General features: G+C 61.1%; 1 protein-coding gene across 3 annotated transcripts; it reads left to right on the forward strand.

Annotated features, from left to right (window-relative positions):
• Positions 1-322: 322 nt before the first annotated feature.
• Positions 323-13,685, forward strand: GJB1 (gap junction protein beta 1). Of its 3 annotated transcripts, XM_073358649.1 has the most exons (3): positions 323-629; positions 4,593-5,867; positions 12,330-13,685. In XM_073358649.1, the coding sequence occupies exon 3, from the start codon at positions 12,342-12,344 to the stop codon at positions 13,179-13,181; it is 840 nt and encodes a 279-aa protein (XP_073214750.1). In that variant the 5' UTR covers positions 323-629; positions 4,593-5,867; positions 12,330-12,341; the 3' UTR covers positions 13,182-13,685. The 3 variants fall into 3 exon arrangements, with proteins under 3 accessions (XP_073214750.1, XP_073214749.1, XP_073214751.1); XM_073358648.1 differs by lacking the exon at positions 4,593-5,867; XM_073358650.1 differs by lacking the exons at positions 323-629; positions 4,593-5,867 and adding an exon at positions 9,650-10,819.
• Positions 13,686-15,134: the final 1,449 nt, after the last annotated feature.

Genomic DNA, 15,134 nt, shown 5'->3' on the forward strand with positions numbered 1-15,134 from the left:
CAGCTGCCCACAGCACGGTTGGACTTGTTGAAATTCAGTGTCCCAGGGAAGCCGGGAGGCCTGGGTTGAGGCACTGAGTGCTGGGTGATGGGGACCCCACCAGCCATTGACATGTGGAGACAGGAGAGGCTCACGGGCTTGGGGCCCCTGCCTGGGGGCCCCTGCAGGGAATCTCGGACTGCTGCAGCCCCCAGCTGGAGTCGAGTCCAGGCCCTCCCAAGCTCCCCTGCGGGTGGGCCTGGCACTGCCAGCTCTGGGCTCTCACCTGCCTGAGGAGTCCAAGCCCAGCAGTTAGTTCTGGTGCAGCTGCCGTGGCATGAGGCACGTGGCTAATGGCTGACCAGGGATGGGCTGTGGCAGTCAGTGAGTGTGGGCCCGTCTACCGGGCCCAGGGTGAGGATCCTGCAGAAGGGCAGGGCTGGCAGCCAAGTGGCACAGCTGGACACACCTGAGGCTGTTTACCTGGAAAGTGAGCAAGGCTGGATGGCGTCAGCCCCACTCCCTGGTCGATTCTGAGGGCTGGCCTCCTGCGGCAGGGGAGGGCCAGTATAAAGGTCCCAGCTCTGCTGAAGCAAAGCACTTTCAAGAGGACAATTGCACAGAGCCCTACCTGTTCCTCGGTGCCAGCGGTGAGTCTGGGGCCCCCTCCACAGCACGTGCTGCCTCAGCCTTCTCCAGAGGCTGGTCCCCAACTCCCACCCCCTGGGAGCGGGGGCCCGGCGCAGGGCTCTGGCTCACAGTTCTCCATGCTGCCCCAAGAGCCCTAGGCCAGCGGTCCCCAGGGGTAACCTCCCTAGCTGAGGGGTCTCCTTTCGCAGCCCAGCCCAGCTGAGGCAAGTTCTCCCCTCTCCTTGGACTGGGTAAGGGGGTCTCTTTCCTCCCCCGTCCCTTCACGAGCTGGAGGAGCAGTTTGGGTCGGCAGGGAACAGAGGGTGACATTATCCAGCTTCCTGCCAGGGATGTGCCCGACTCGTGAGCCAGGAGGCATAAGCTTGGTTGCAGGAGAGAGAGCAGATTTACTCCTCTGGCAGTCCCTGCTAAGGTCTGTTCTCCAGCCACCTTTATCATATGGGCAGCTAGCTCACAAACACCTCTGAAGGGCTCTGCAGCCCAAGCCAGCGGCCCTGTGAAGCCCTAGCTACCGTCCCAGCTCAGGGGCTCTAAGCAATATCCAGCAGCTCCTTGGGGTGGTGCAGACCCCTCGGCACAGCTGCTGGATTTTCCCAGATCTGGAACCTGGGGCCAGAGGAGACAAACCTCAGATCCAGCCTGCTTCTCTCCTAGGGGCCTCCAAGCCTGCTGTTCCCACATCTGACACCCACCCCGCGCTCCTCAGGCAGACGGGCCACAGCTGAGCCTTTGTGCTTCTCCTGCTGCCAACCCCAGAATGATGCCCAGAGCGTGCTGACCCCCCAGGGGCAGGGATCCCCCTCCCACCAATGCCAAGTGCACGCTGACAGTCTTGGGGGACATCCCAGGCCATTTCCCAGCATGCTCCAGTTGCTTTCCAAGCAAAGGTCCTTCCCCCCTGCCCAGGGCTGCTGTGCTGCCCTGTGTGGCCCCTGGCTGGGGAAGAGTGGGGCACAGACCCACACCTGGGCTGGAAGCTGGGGGTCTCTTCTTGGGTGCTGGGACATTTCCAGTGAGGCAGCCTGAGAGCCCACCAACCCTCTGTGCCTCCGCAAAAGGCAGCAGGTCACTCCTGCTCCCGGCAGACCTGCTGTGCCCAGCGAGGGCGGTGCCCAGTGAGGGGGGGCCCTGAGGCAGTGTCTCATCTACCTGGTCTAGGGCCTCGGTCTAGGCACTGTCAACCACTGGAAGAGGCTGGTGCTAGGCTGCCGCTGACGGGGGGGGATCCCCGTCGGGTCACTCCCAGCACAGGCTTCCTGCCAGTCCCTGCCTCCAGCGTGGGGCTTGCTCATCTCCACACATGCCACATGTTATCACATGCTACCAGACCCAGCTCCGGTGTGCTACCCCCCTGCTCCCCACAGCTACCAGACCCAGCTCCGGTGTGCTACCCCCCTGCTCCCCACAGCTACCAGACCCAGCTCCGGTGTGCTACCCCCCTGCTCCCCACAGCTACCAGACACCCCCGGATCAGCTCCGGTGTGCTACCCCCCTGCTTCCCATGGCTACCAGACACCCCCGGATCAGCTCCGGTGTGCTACCCCCCTGCTTCCCATGGCTACCAGACCCAGCTCCGGTGTGCTACCCCCCTGCTCCCCATGGCTACCAGACACCCCCGGATCAGCTCCGGTGTGCTACCCCACTGCCCCCCTGCTCCCCATGGCTACCAGAGTCCCCAGACCAGCTCCAGTGTGCTACCTCCTTCTCCCCATGGCTACCAGACCCAGCTCTGCTGTGCTACCTCCTGCTCCCCACGGCTACCAGAGTCCCCCGACCAGCTCCAGTATGCTACATCCCCTGCACCCCACAGCCCCCTGGACCAGCTCTGGTGTGCTATACCCCCCACTCTCCAAGGCCAGAGGAAGGCCTCCCCCTTCCCTGCACAGTACCAGGGAAATGCAGCCCTCTCCCTGCGCTCACACTCCTCCCCAGGTCCCTCAGTGGCCATTGCAGCCCCAAAGCAAGAATTCGGCTGCACTCTGGCAGTCAGAGTGCCCCCCCGACACTCCCCGCCCCCATGTTTCAGGGGGTGTGAGCAGCACAACACCCCCACTGCCTCCCCTCGTCAGGCCGAGGCAGGCCCTCCCAGTCCCATCGCCTCTGGAAACCACTTGGCCTAGTCACTGCCCCGGGTGGGTCCGGAAGCTCTGGCGAGATAGCGCTCAGGCTCTTGTCTGGCTTGGAGTAGAGCCCAGCCCAGCTCTGTACCCACCCTGCCAGGCTTCTCTCGGGGCTTCCACAGCACTGGGTGCTCAGGAAACGCCCAGGCAAAGCCTGGGTGGGCCTGGGGCTCTGGACCACACCACACACAGCAGCAGCTTCACCAAAGGAGACCTCTTCAGAGCCGGGCTGCTAAGCCAGGGAATTTGGGAGCCCAGCCATCCATGGGCTCAGCATCCTGGTGTCCAGGCACATTCCTCACCCCACACACCCCTGAGCGCCAGGCAGGGCCACCCTCCCCCTTGTACAAACAGGGGCTAAAGTCCAGAGGGGCAGGGGACTTGCCCCAGGTTACATAGGCAGGGCCTTGAACACAGGCCTGGGCAGCGGCTGCTGGCCTGGCCTTTCTCTCCTCACACCTAAAGGTGGTTTTATCGGATCACAGGAGTTCAGAGGGTTCACAAGCTCAGTTCCCTCTAAGCTGTGTGACTGCACAGCTGCCTATTAAGCCCCACACAGGGACTCAGGGCTGCGGCGGGGAGAGATGCCTCTCCCCCAGCACAGACCTGCCACAGCGGGGAGAGGTGCCCCTCCCCACCGGCCCCAGTGCAGACCTGCCCTGGACTTGCTGCCGCTGGGGAAGAGGAGCCCCTCCCTCAGCCTGGCCCAGGCCCACCGGAGCTGTGCAGCTGGAGAGAGGAGCCTCTCCCCCTGCCTGCACCCCAAACCCCTCCTCCCTGACCCCACTCCAGAGCCTGCACCCCCAGACTCAACCCTCTGCCCCAACCCTGAGCCCCCTCCTGCACCCTGAACTCCTTATCCCCCACCCCTCCCAGGGCCCGCGGCCCAATCCTCTGCCCCAGCCCTGAGCCCCCTCCCACACTCTGAACCCCTCGGCCCCACCCCCACCACATGAATTTTGTAATGTGCACCCATATGAAGGTCATGTGTCACATGTCACCTCCATATTGGTACACATAACAAAATTCATTCTGCACATGGACATACAAAATTAGAGGAAGCACTGCCCCCAAGGACCCTAAGGTGACCAGCAGACAGGTTTACAGCTGCTCAAGAGATCCAAGTTCTTTGCTGCTTTAGGGATGAGGTCCTTTCCCTTTCCTTTAGCTGGGCCCAGTGGGCATTTCCTGGGTTTATTATAATACTGTGGTTTGTCTGCAGCTCAGATTTATCAAAAAACAGCTTTAACTCTGACCCCCATCAGGGCCCGACTCCTATTCAGCCATTCACCACCCCTCTGCAGCTAGCCACCGGGCTACGTTTTCTGCATGATCACAAACATCCCCTCATGCGACACGAACTGCCCTGAAAAGCACCCGCTGCTGCCATAGCTTCCTCCCTGAGAGCGCCCCACAGCCTGGGCCAGCTCCGCCCACGGCAATGGAACCCGGGCGCACTCGCTGTGAAGAGGGACACAAACCGGCCTAGCCTTAGAGCTCCCATGACTCAAGCCGAGAAAAGGACACCTGCCGCAGCCCCTGTACAGCGTCACACCTGTGCAACTAGAAGGGCTTGTAAACAGCTTGAAGGGAACTGACCCTGTGTGGACTCTCTGAATTCAACTGAAGCCTGGCTTGTGTCAGTGGGGAAGTGAGCTAAGCTACGTTGATACAAGCCAGATTTACACTGAATGTAGAGCATCCAGGCAGGGCCTTGTACCTTATGCCTGTTTAAGGAAAGGGGAGATTTTAAAACAGAGCAACTTTGAACATGGACTGGACCCAGTTTGATTTCACTGCACGGGTGGGAAGGTGGTTACTTATAGCCCATCATTTTTTCAGGAGACTCTTGAAGAGGACTGTTCATGCTCTGCAAAATCCCAGTCTTGAGACACCAGATCCTTCTCCCATAAACAGAACGCTCCGGAAACAGGGCAGTTAGTAGCTACAGAACAAGGGTGGACAACTTTGAGCACCAGGATTGTCCTGCCCCTGTGAAATCTACAGGAGGGGCCTTGGCTTGTCAAGCGACACCCAGATTGTCGGGTGCCAGAGATGTAACCTGCATTATGGGACAGCCTGGGAAAACCAGTGCTGCCCGAAGGAGGCTTCCGAAGAGCACAGCCATCTCGGCGGGGGAGAAGAACGCTCGTTACACAACCCACACTGCACCTTCGTCAGGACGCCAGCCACCTAGCAGGGCCCACCCCCCTGTGGAACAGAATGGCGCTGCAAGTACCCGAGCTGCTCCCCTCTCCCCACCCCCAATTCTTGGTGGCTTGGCCCTCCAGCCCCCCGCCCCTCCCTGACGGGGTATCAAAGTCCAAACCAAGCCAGTTTCCTGTCTCGCTGTAAGCTAGACACAGCCTGGCTTCCCAAGGGTCTCGCTTCTCTTCATCTCCTTTTCAGCCCATCCTCTGGACTCACCCCTCCTAAGCCTCCTGGGGCAGCCTCCTTCCTGGGCTGTGTGGGGGCCCCACAACAACCCACTTTGGTGGGCTCCCCAGCCTGGGAACTCTCTGTTTAGAGCTGCCTGCCCTCTTCTCCTTCCCAGGGCCCCTCCCTGCGCAGCTGAGCTCCTTCCCCTGGCAGCCCTCCCTGCTCACTTTGTGGCAAACTCTGCCACTTTCCTTCTCCCCTCTGGGCCGCAGGCCTGGGAAGGGTGAGCCCAGTCCTTTCTGGGGCTGCCTTTGCCTCAGGGGCTTTCCCTCAGCCCCCCGGCATTGTGGCTCTGCTGGGGCATCTCAGCCTGCAAGTCTCTGCCGAGCTCCCCCTCACCAACCCACTGGCTGCCTGTCCACTTCTGTCTCCCACATGCCTGAGTGGGCTCTTTGTCCCCTGACCCCATGGGGTGCTGGGCTGCATCTGGCATCCCCGGAAGGACCAGCTCACCCTGTGACTCGTCTCTGGCCTGGTGGACGCTATGCCATGGGCACATGGGGATTACGTCTGCCGGAGGCAGGAGATGGGCTGAGATGGGCCATTGGCCTGCGGCAGTCAGGGTTCAAGTGTGTTCAAACCTCTCAGGCTGGCTCGGAAAAGACTTCTCACTGGGGCCTCCTCTGGCCGAAGCCAGGCCTGCTGTGGCCAGGACCATCGTGCGGTGGCAGCAGCCTGGTAACCCTCTCAGGGAACGCGGTGCCAGCATTCTGCTGTGGCCATGCTGGTGCCTGGGGAAGCTCCCAGGGACCTACCGCCATGGAGTGCTGGCCCGGTCTGACTGCTCCTTGCACCCCCTCAAAGCCGACTCCTGCAACCTCAGCAAGCTGCCTCTGGGCTCTGCATGTGGGCGCCCCTAGCAAGGGTCGTCTAAGCAATGCTGTGTCGGGACCTCTATCCCAGAGCCCCTGCCATGGGACCAATGCCAACACTGCCCCACAGAGCCTGGGCGTGCTGGAACTGGGTCATGGCTGGCCTGCAGCCCTACTCTTCATGCTGCCCTCCACGGCTGCATTCCCAGATCTACCCCGCAGTGCGTACAAACCCCCGTACAGTCCCCACAAACAGTGCGTACAGTCCCCACAAACCCCCAGCCGGCTTCTCTGCTGCCTTTCGACTGGGCTGCTCCAGCCTCTCTTAGGAGCAGGGAGACCTGAATGCTGAGCCCTGAAACAGCGCCCAGACGGGCGCGTCACAGCCCCTGCCCTGCCCCTGCTCAGACATATCTAGTTAGTAACGCCTGAATTGCAACACCAGTCCCACCCCACTGCTGTTATCGCCCAGCCCTGGCCCTGTCTAGCCTGCCCCGCCCACTGGTATCACTGTCCCTGCTCCCCGCCTACTCCCCGCAGCCCATTTACCCCCTCCAAGGCTCCTCGGTCCACCTCCATCTCCCAGCCCATCTCCCCAGACTCCTCTGCCTGCCTCGCCTTCCCTGATGCTGTCACCATGTGTGTGTGGTAGGAATGTCCCTGCAGCTCTCCAGACCTCCTTCCCTGGTGCTGTCTGTTCCGCAGGCAGAGCTCCTCTTACGGACGGACGTCTCAGCCCTCCTTCCTCCTCACTGCTAGCTCATAATTTATGGCCACCTTAAAAGTGTTGTCAAGTCCCTCCCTTTTCCAGGCTCTGCAGCGCACGGCTCGTATGGTCTAAGTTTGTGCAGCACCTGGCACAGCCGGGCCCATGACGACAATACAAACAATTTTAACACTTCTGTTGAGGGCAGGGGGGAGTCGGCAGCAAGACAGGCTGGGTTCAGTTTTTTAGGGGTTCCTAAAGGCTCAACCTCAGCTCAAGCCCCCATTCAGAAACTTGGGAACCTATATACGCCGCCCAGGGCGCCTCTGATAGGCAATAGCTTCCGTCTCACAAGCCCTGTGCCCAGGGGTTCAAAACCAACCCTTGGGGGGAGGGGAGACAACACAATAAACGTGGGCCAACCTGCAAGTAATAATTCACTTACACCCCTTCAGTCAGACCCAGTGTTCCCTCTAATTTTGTATGTCCATGTGCAGAATGAATTTTGTTATGCGCATCAATATGGAGGCGATGTGTGACACATTACCTTCATATTGGGGCACATAACAAAATTCATGTGGCAGGGGTGGGGCCGAGGGGTTCAGAGTGTGGGAGGGGGCTTAGGGCTGGAGCAGAGGGTTGGGGTGCGGGGGGGGTGTGGGCTCTGGGGTGGGGCCGGGGATGAGGGGTTTGGGGTGTGGGAGGGGGCTCAGGGCTGGGACAGAAGTTGGGGTGTGGGCTCTGGGGTGGGGCTGAGGATGAGAGGTTTGGGGGTGCAGGCTGCCCCAGGGCTGCAGTGGGGAGAGAGGACTCCCCCCAGCCCTCTCTCGCTGCAGCAGCTCGGGGTCAGGGGGGAGAGACTTCTCCCTGGCTGCGGCAGGTCCATGCTGGGGAGAGGCATCTCTCCCCGCCACAGCCCTGTGCGGGGCTTAATAGGCAGCTGCGCGGCCGCCCAGCTTATAGGGACTTTAGGTCAAACCCTCCCGCCCCAGGGCCTGCCCAGCAGCCCAAGCTCAGGCCTTCCCCGGCCGCTGCACCTGGCTCATGATGAGCTCTTGTGGCTGGTCTCAGGCCATGCAACTCCCCTGAGCTCTGCACCAGCCGTCAGCCCAGGCTAGGCCAGCTGGAGTCACCGGTAAGAGACACCCGGCCTTTGCCAGCAAATAACCCCACTCCATTTCCCAGCCGGGCCAGAGCGACCCAGCGCCGCCGGGGCGGTTCTCCTGTCCGCCCTTTCCCAAGAGAGTCAAGAGTCTTTTATTGCCCACAAACTCAAAATTTAACTGTATTTTAACCAAAACAGCCCCAAATGCCGTAGCACTGAAATGCGAATGAGGCCTGTCCCCCAGTCAGCTCCCCAGCAGACGGCAGCAGAGAGCATCCCCTCCCTCGTTGGAGCCCTGTCTCACCCCGTGGGGCCCCCTGCTCCCCTGGGTGCAATGGGCAGCTCCCTGCCCTCCAGAGCTCCAGCGCTTGAGGCTCCCACAAGACCTTCCTCCTGAGCACGCGTCCCATGGCTGCACTAGCCCTGCTGCCGGCTCTGCTCTGGCACCATGAACCCTGCCCTGTCTCCCGTCCCAGGTGCTTGGGGCTCTTGTCAGAGCCCGGAGCTCCTCTCTAGAGAGCGGCCCAGGAGCCTGTAGGGGTGCCGGGGCGCGAGCAAGGAGCCGCGCTCCGCTGGCTTGGCTGGCCCTGGTGTCAGCAGATTCTGAATGCCATTTTTGCTCTTCACACAACCAAGCAGCAAGGACCCACACAGGTGCAGAGGGGTCCCATTACTCAGACCCCTTCCCGCATGCCGTGCCGGGCCTAGCCCCACACCCACTGCCACTCCAGAGGGGCTGGGGGCTTCTCAAACACACAGTGCAGCGAAGGCCACTGGGACGCTCACAAATTATTGAAAGGGATATGCCCCAATGCTCATGGAGTCCGACCTGCAGCAGGGGCCAGGCTTTCCATGTGTCAATATTGGGCTCGTGGCTAGGGCACCGGGCTGGGACCCAGCACATCATTTCCCAGCTCTGCCCCGGCCAGCTGTGTGACCCGGGAAGTCACTGACTCTCCCTGGGCCCCGCTCCCTGCTGGAGAGGGGTGCACGTGCAGGAATGGCAGTACCCAGCAAGAGGGACACAAGAGAGGCTGCTCTCCCCTGCCTGCAGAGCTGTCTGGCAAAGCTGTGATGTCTCCCCCGGCGTGGCAGACGCTCATCTCTCGCGGCACAGCGGGCTGGCGGTTCTTGGCCTCTTATGGCCCGCGGTGCAGCAGAGGGCATGACAATGCAAGGCCTTGGGTGGTCCCAAGAATGGAGGCTCCTGCATGCCCGGCCGGGACACTGGGCTCTGACACAGTGTTCTCGTTCCAAGAAGGAGCTGCCAGTTGCTAGATGTTTGTCAGAAGCCACCACAGTGACTGATACCAGCTCTGCACCGTGGTGAGGGGCTGGCCTGCCTCACCCCTAGTCAGCCCTCTGACCCACCTCCTGGCAGCAGCTGTGCACCAGAGCTCCCGAGACAGGCCCCTGAACATTGCTCGCTGCATCGTGTGCTTCAGCCACCAGGGAGCTCTGGGGCCACAGCGAGCCGTCCCGTCAGCGAGAGCCCGGATTGTTCCCTGGGCCCCGGGGAGCCGTCCCGTCAGCGAGAGCCCGGATTGTTCCCTGGGCCCCGGGGAGCCGTCCCGTCAGCGAGAGCCCGGATTGTTCCCTGGGCCCCGGGGAGCCGTCCCGTCAGCGAGAGCCCGGCTTGTTCCCTGGGCCCCGGGGAGCCGTCCCATCAGTGAGAGCCCGGCTTGTTCCCTGGGCCCCGGGGAGCCGTCCCATCAGTGAGAGCCCGGCTTCTTCACTGGGCCCCAGGGCCCTGGCGAGCTGTCCCATCAGCGAGAGCCCGGCTTGTTCTCTAGGCCCCGGGGCCCTGGCGAGCCGTCCCGTCAGCGAGAGCTCGGCTTGTTCTCTGGGCCCCGGGGCTCTGGCGAGCCGTCCCGTCAGCGAGAGCCCGGCTTGTTCTCTAGGCCCCGGGGCCCTGGCGAGCCGTCCCGTCAGCGAGAGCCCGGCTTGTTCTCTAGGCCCTGGGGCCCTGGCAAGCCGTCCCGTCAGCGAGAGCTCGGCTTGTTCTCTGGGCCCCGGGGAGCTGTCCCATCAGTGAGAGCCCGGCTTCTTCACTGGGCCCCAGGGCCCTGGCGAGCTGTCCCGTCAGCGAGAGCCCGGCTTGTTCTCTAGGCCCTGGGGCCCTGGCGAGCCGTTCCGTCAGCGAGAGCCCGGCTTGTTCACTGGGCCCCGGGGAGCCGTTCCGTCAGCGAGAGCCCGGCTTGTTCTCTGGGGCCCTGGGCCCTGGGGAGCCATCCCATCAGCGAGAGCCCGGCTTGTTCTCTAGGCCCCGGGGCCCTGGCGAGCCGTCCTGTCAGCGAGAGCCCGGCTTGTTCTCTGGGCCCTGGCGAGCCGTCCCGTCAGTGAGAGCCCGGCTTGTTCTCTGGGGCCCTGGGCCCCGGCGAGCCATCCCGTCAGCGAGAGCCCAGCTTGTTCTCTGGGGCCCTGGGCCCTGGGGAGCCGTCCCATCAGCGAGAGCCCGGCTTGTTCTCTAGACCCCGGGGCCCTGGCGAGCCGTCCCGTCAGCGAGAGCCCGGCTTGTTCTCTGCGCCCTGGGGACAATCACCTCTGCAGATGGGCCGTGAGCTGGCGTCTCCCTGTGGCAGTGTGAGGCTCTGGCCGTGGTCCCCAGAGCCCGTTAGGGGGCAGTGGAGAGAGCACCCCAGTGGGGTCCCTGGCCACAGACGGCATGCCAGGAGGGCAGGGACCCGGACTCGTTCTCATGGGCAAGGTGGGAGCGGGCACGGGGCTGGGCCTGGCTGGAATGCAGGACACTGGCACTTTGTTTGGCAGGGGGTAGGCGGAAGTCAGGGCGTTTGATCTGAATTCTACAGTGTGTTGTTCCCATAAAGGCCTCATTGTATGTGAATAGTTTATAAAGCAGCATATGACTTCCCAGTGCAGGGCAGCGGCAGATAGAGACAAGGGCAGGCAGCGCGGGGGGCTGAGCCGCGCACACTCCTGCCTGGAGACATGAGAGCTTAGCGGGGACCCTTCTGGGCTGCTCAGAAAGGACACTCCTCACCACAAGGTAACATGGCCGCTACAGGGCCCCGGTCCGTCTCCTGCTCTTGGCCCTCTGCAGAGCTCTGCACGGGAGCCAGTGGCACAGGCGGAGCCGACGGGCAGAGGCAGGCGATGGCTGCAAGTCATGTTTCTGGGTCCGTCCGGGGCTGGTAGCCCCAGCAGGGGGATGGATTGGACACTCGTCCGCTGGGCACACAGCGGCTGCTCCCAGTGCTCTGGCAGGGGGCAGGGAGGAGTCGTAGGGGTCCTGGTGCCATTCTGTTCTGATGGTTTGTGCCACGTTCTCCTGGTCTTGGCTCTCCCAGGGCTCGGGCTAGAGTCTGGAGAAGGGGGCAGGCAGCAGGGCGCTGTGCCCTGAGCTCTCTGCTCCTGCAGGGCCAGGCTGCGGGTGGAGAGCAGAGTCCCTGACTGTGCCTCCCCCATGCTGGGGGACAGCAGCAACCAGGGCGCATGCCAGGGAAAGCTGCACTCCCTCACCACTCCTGAGGGGGAACAGCCGCCCCATAGGTCAGGGCCCACCCTCGTCCTCCAGCCAGCAGGCCCTAAATCCCAACCCAGAGTGCCCTGCAGGGCGGAGGGGGGCACTGCTGCAATTAATATGCAAATGAGCAATCCAATCAGTACACCTTCCCCAGGCCTCAATCGCTACATGAGATTCAATGTATTCTAAGCTGCTCCTACCTCCTCAGCTTCACCGTGCTGCAGCCGGGGGGCTGAAATCACAGGGCAAAGCTGGAGGGTCAGACAACTGGGGCAAGGGCAGGGGGTTTGGAGCTAGGGAGCCCCAGGAGGAGGGAGGGGATGAGCGTATTAGTTGGATTCTCCTGTGAAATGATCAGCAATGAGGGTGAACTATGTCGAGAATGAAAAGCACATTGTGAGTGTAACCCACACACCTCCTGGGGGTGGTTTCTGTCCCATTTAGCGGCACTTTGAGAGAGAGAGAAAAAATGAGTCTGCACTACAGCCTTAGCTAAGAGCCAGTTGTCTTTGAGCTCATGCTGTAGACGCTCATGCACTAAGCTCCAGAGGCTCCAGGCTTGATCCTGCCCGTTGACAACCAGGGTCTGTCGGCGTTACGTTAGGTTTCAGAGTCAACACTTCACTGAGGTGTCAGGATTAGCTCCCACCTCCCTGTGCTCGTTTCAGACTGCCTGCAGACTCTGGCAGAGAGCATGGTGTTTGTTTCAGTGGTCAACATTCTCCAGGCTTCCTTTACAAGCACGAGGGCTAGAAACTCAGACCAAGAGTGTCGCTAGTGGTGACTCAATTTGGGTGCCCACCTGCAGACACTCAGGCCTAACGTACAGAGTGGTCGGCTCCCCAGCTACCACTGGCCAGGCCTTGTGGACACTCGCGTCAACAGAGGAAAGGGCTAAGTAAGAAGCATGGTGAATGCTGCCCCTGGAGCCTCGACTGCTTTTGGCCTCTGGTCTCCATTCCTCTCAGCCCACAGGGCCCATCCCTAGGGTCTCTGGGCTGCTAACTTGACCTCCTGCTGCTGTCTCTTGCAGGCGTGAGGCACGATGAATTGGGCAGGCCTCTACACAGTGCTGAGTGGCGTGAACCGCCATTCCACTGCCATTGGGCGCATCTGGCTTTCTGTCATCTTCATCTTCAGGATCATGGTGCTGGTGGTGGCAGCTGAGAGTGTCTGGGGGGATGAGAAAACTGCCTTCACTTGCAACACGCAGCAGCCAGGCTGCAACAGCGTCTGCTACGACCACTTCTTCCCCATCTCCCACGTGCGGCTGTGGGCCTTGCAGCTGATCCTAGTCACCACACCTGCCCTGCTAGTGGCCATGCACGTGGCCTACCAGCAGCACCAGGAGAAGAAGCTGCTGGTGCTGACAGGGCATGGCGACACCAAGCACCTCGAGGAGGTGAAGAAGCACAAGATGCGCATCTCAGGCTCCCTGTGGTGGACGTACACCTGCAGCGTGATATTCCGACTCCTCTTCGAGGCTGTCTTCATGTACATCTTCTACATGATCTACCCTGGCTACCAGATGATCCGGCTGGTCAAGTGTGAGGCCTACCCATGCCCCAACACCGTCGACTGCTTCATCTCCCGGCCCACCGAGAAGACCATCTTCACTGTCTTCATGCTGGCCACCTCAGGCATCTGCATCATCCTCAACATGGCCGAGCTGGTGTACCTGGTGGTGCGGGCCTGTGCCCGCCGGGCCCAGCAGGACTCCAACCCCCCATCAGGGAAGAGCTCCTTATATGGCCACAAGCTCTCCCCCGAGTACAAGCAGAATGAGATCAACCAGCTGCTGACGGAGCAGGACAGCTCCCTCAAGGACATGCTGCGTCGCAATCCGGGGCTGCAGGAGAAGAGCGATCGCTGCTCTGCCTGCTAGAGGCGCCAGCTCCATTGGGTGGGGCCCTGGCACACAAGGCCCCTACCCCTCAGCCCTCCACCGGGAGCCATGGGGGACAGGCTCTGGCGGGAGATGAAGAGCATTGAACGGAGCCTGTTGGTACACTCACAACTGCCTGAGCTCTGGCCCTAGGACACTGCCAACTTGCGCACGGTGTCGTGCCAAGCCCTTCACCCCCCACTGCAATGGGCCCCCAGCCACACACAAGCCAAGTCCTTTTCACACCCTGAAACCCATTAGAAGGGCTGGGGTAGCTGCAGAGCTCTCAGAATTTGCCTTAATTCATTGTGTGATGCCCCCCAAGCCGTACTGGTGCCCCCAACAGAGGCCCTGTCTCCCAGAGGGAAAGGAGCCACCCCCACTGCGGGGCCCAGCCAGTGGGTCCGAGCGAGGGTCAGTTTCCTGCGGCAGAGAACACCAGATGGGGCCTGGCAGTTGGAGTACCAGAGGTGTAGGCCATTAAAGCTGTATCTCAGGAGCTGACTCTCTCTCTCTCTGTCACCGGGGGTTTGGTGAGGGCTCAGGATCTCTGGGGCAGCGGGACTGCAGGCCCCCCCAAACCTCGCCAGGTCAGCCCGCTGGGCCAGCTCCTTCCTGTCCTGCTTGGGGCTGGGCCAAGCACACACTGAACAGGGAGCTGCATCCCCCCCCCCCCCCCCGACAGCTGCCAAGCCTTCCGGGCATCCCACGGCAGCCAGGCCCTTCCCCTGTGTCCTGCAGGCCAGTGTGGTATCCAGGGGCTGCTCGGACCTGTCCAGCCCCATAATGCTGACAGAAGGCGTGCAGAGCGCCCAGGGTCTGTGAGCAGCCTGTGAGCATCCTTGGACAGCATGGGATGCCTCTCCAGCAGCATGCACAGCAGGACACCTTTCTCCCCCAGGGCCAGGCCCCATCTCACTGCACATGTAAGTCCCAGACCCCTCTGCCCCCTGCTCAACGGGGCACACTCACAGGCCAGAGACCACTTCAAAGCCCAGCTCTGTGACATACCAGGGCACAATCCAGACTAGTTGGGGGCTGTGTCACCCCTGCCCTGCAACCTTGGGTGCCTTGCTGTAGCAGCTCCCACTTGGGCCACTCACGAATAGCCTCCAGCATGCAGGGCACCCCCTGAGTGTCGGTGTGAAACTGCACCCAGCCAGCCACACCCTGGCTCTCACCAGTCTTGGTTACACTGCGAGGTGACCCCAGCACACCCCCAGTCCTGGATCTTCCCCCAGAAATGTACATTCTGTATGCCCAGCCCTGGCCCGGACGGTGCAAATATATTAGGTCCAATATTCCTTTAAAGGAATAATAGGTCAGTCTATTACCTTAGATAGTTCTTCAGACACTTCACTTAAACACACTGGCTTAGATAAAATAGCCAAACATGTTTATTAACTACAAGGAGAGAGATTTGAAGTGAGTACAAGTAACAAGGCATAAAAGTCAGAAATGGTTAGAAGAAACTAAAGAGAAGCCGTTTGGTGGTGCCTCGTTTAACAAACTACAGCAGAGTCAAGCAAAGCTTCTCACCACATGCTGCAGCAGATTACTGTCCAAATGCTCAGGTCAGAACCCTCCCCAGAGTCCAACAGCTGCTTCCTTCTGCTCTTCAGGTGCAGTAAATGTGATTGAGGGGCAGAGGGGAGGCACATTGGGGTGTTTGGCCCTCCAAAAACATTTCCAGCTGGCACCAGGAGCCCCAAAATGTCTAGATGGAAGGATGTTCCTTGCTGTTTTTTTCTTACCTGTTTGAGCTTCATTTCCCTGCCTGCTTGATGATTCTGTTTCCTGCTTAAAGACAAATGAAGCAGAGTGTGCTCCTTTGTGTAGGGCAGACCTGTCGGCCTGGACTGGCTGTGGAACATGTGCTAAGCACCATCCAGGGGAACCCTACCACTGCACATTTTACCAGGATGCTACTGACCAGCAGATGAGTTTTCACAG

The sequence above is a fragment of the Lepidochelys kempii genome, chromosome 9 (assembly GCF_965140265.1).
Source record: "Lepidochelys kempii isolate rLepKem1 chromosome 9, rLepKem1.hap2, whole genome shotgun sequence".
NCBI classification, from domain to species: Eukaryota; Metazoa; Chordata; order Testudines; family Cheloniidae; genus Lepidochelys; species Lepidochelys kempii.

Bases quoted from the DNA above. Each gene is read 5' to 3' on its own strand.
- GJB1 (XM_073358649.1), top strand. From the start codon at position 12,342: ATGAATTGGGCAGGCCTCTACACAGTGCTGAGTGGCGTGAACCGCCAT.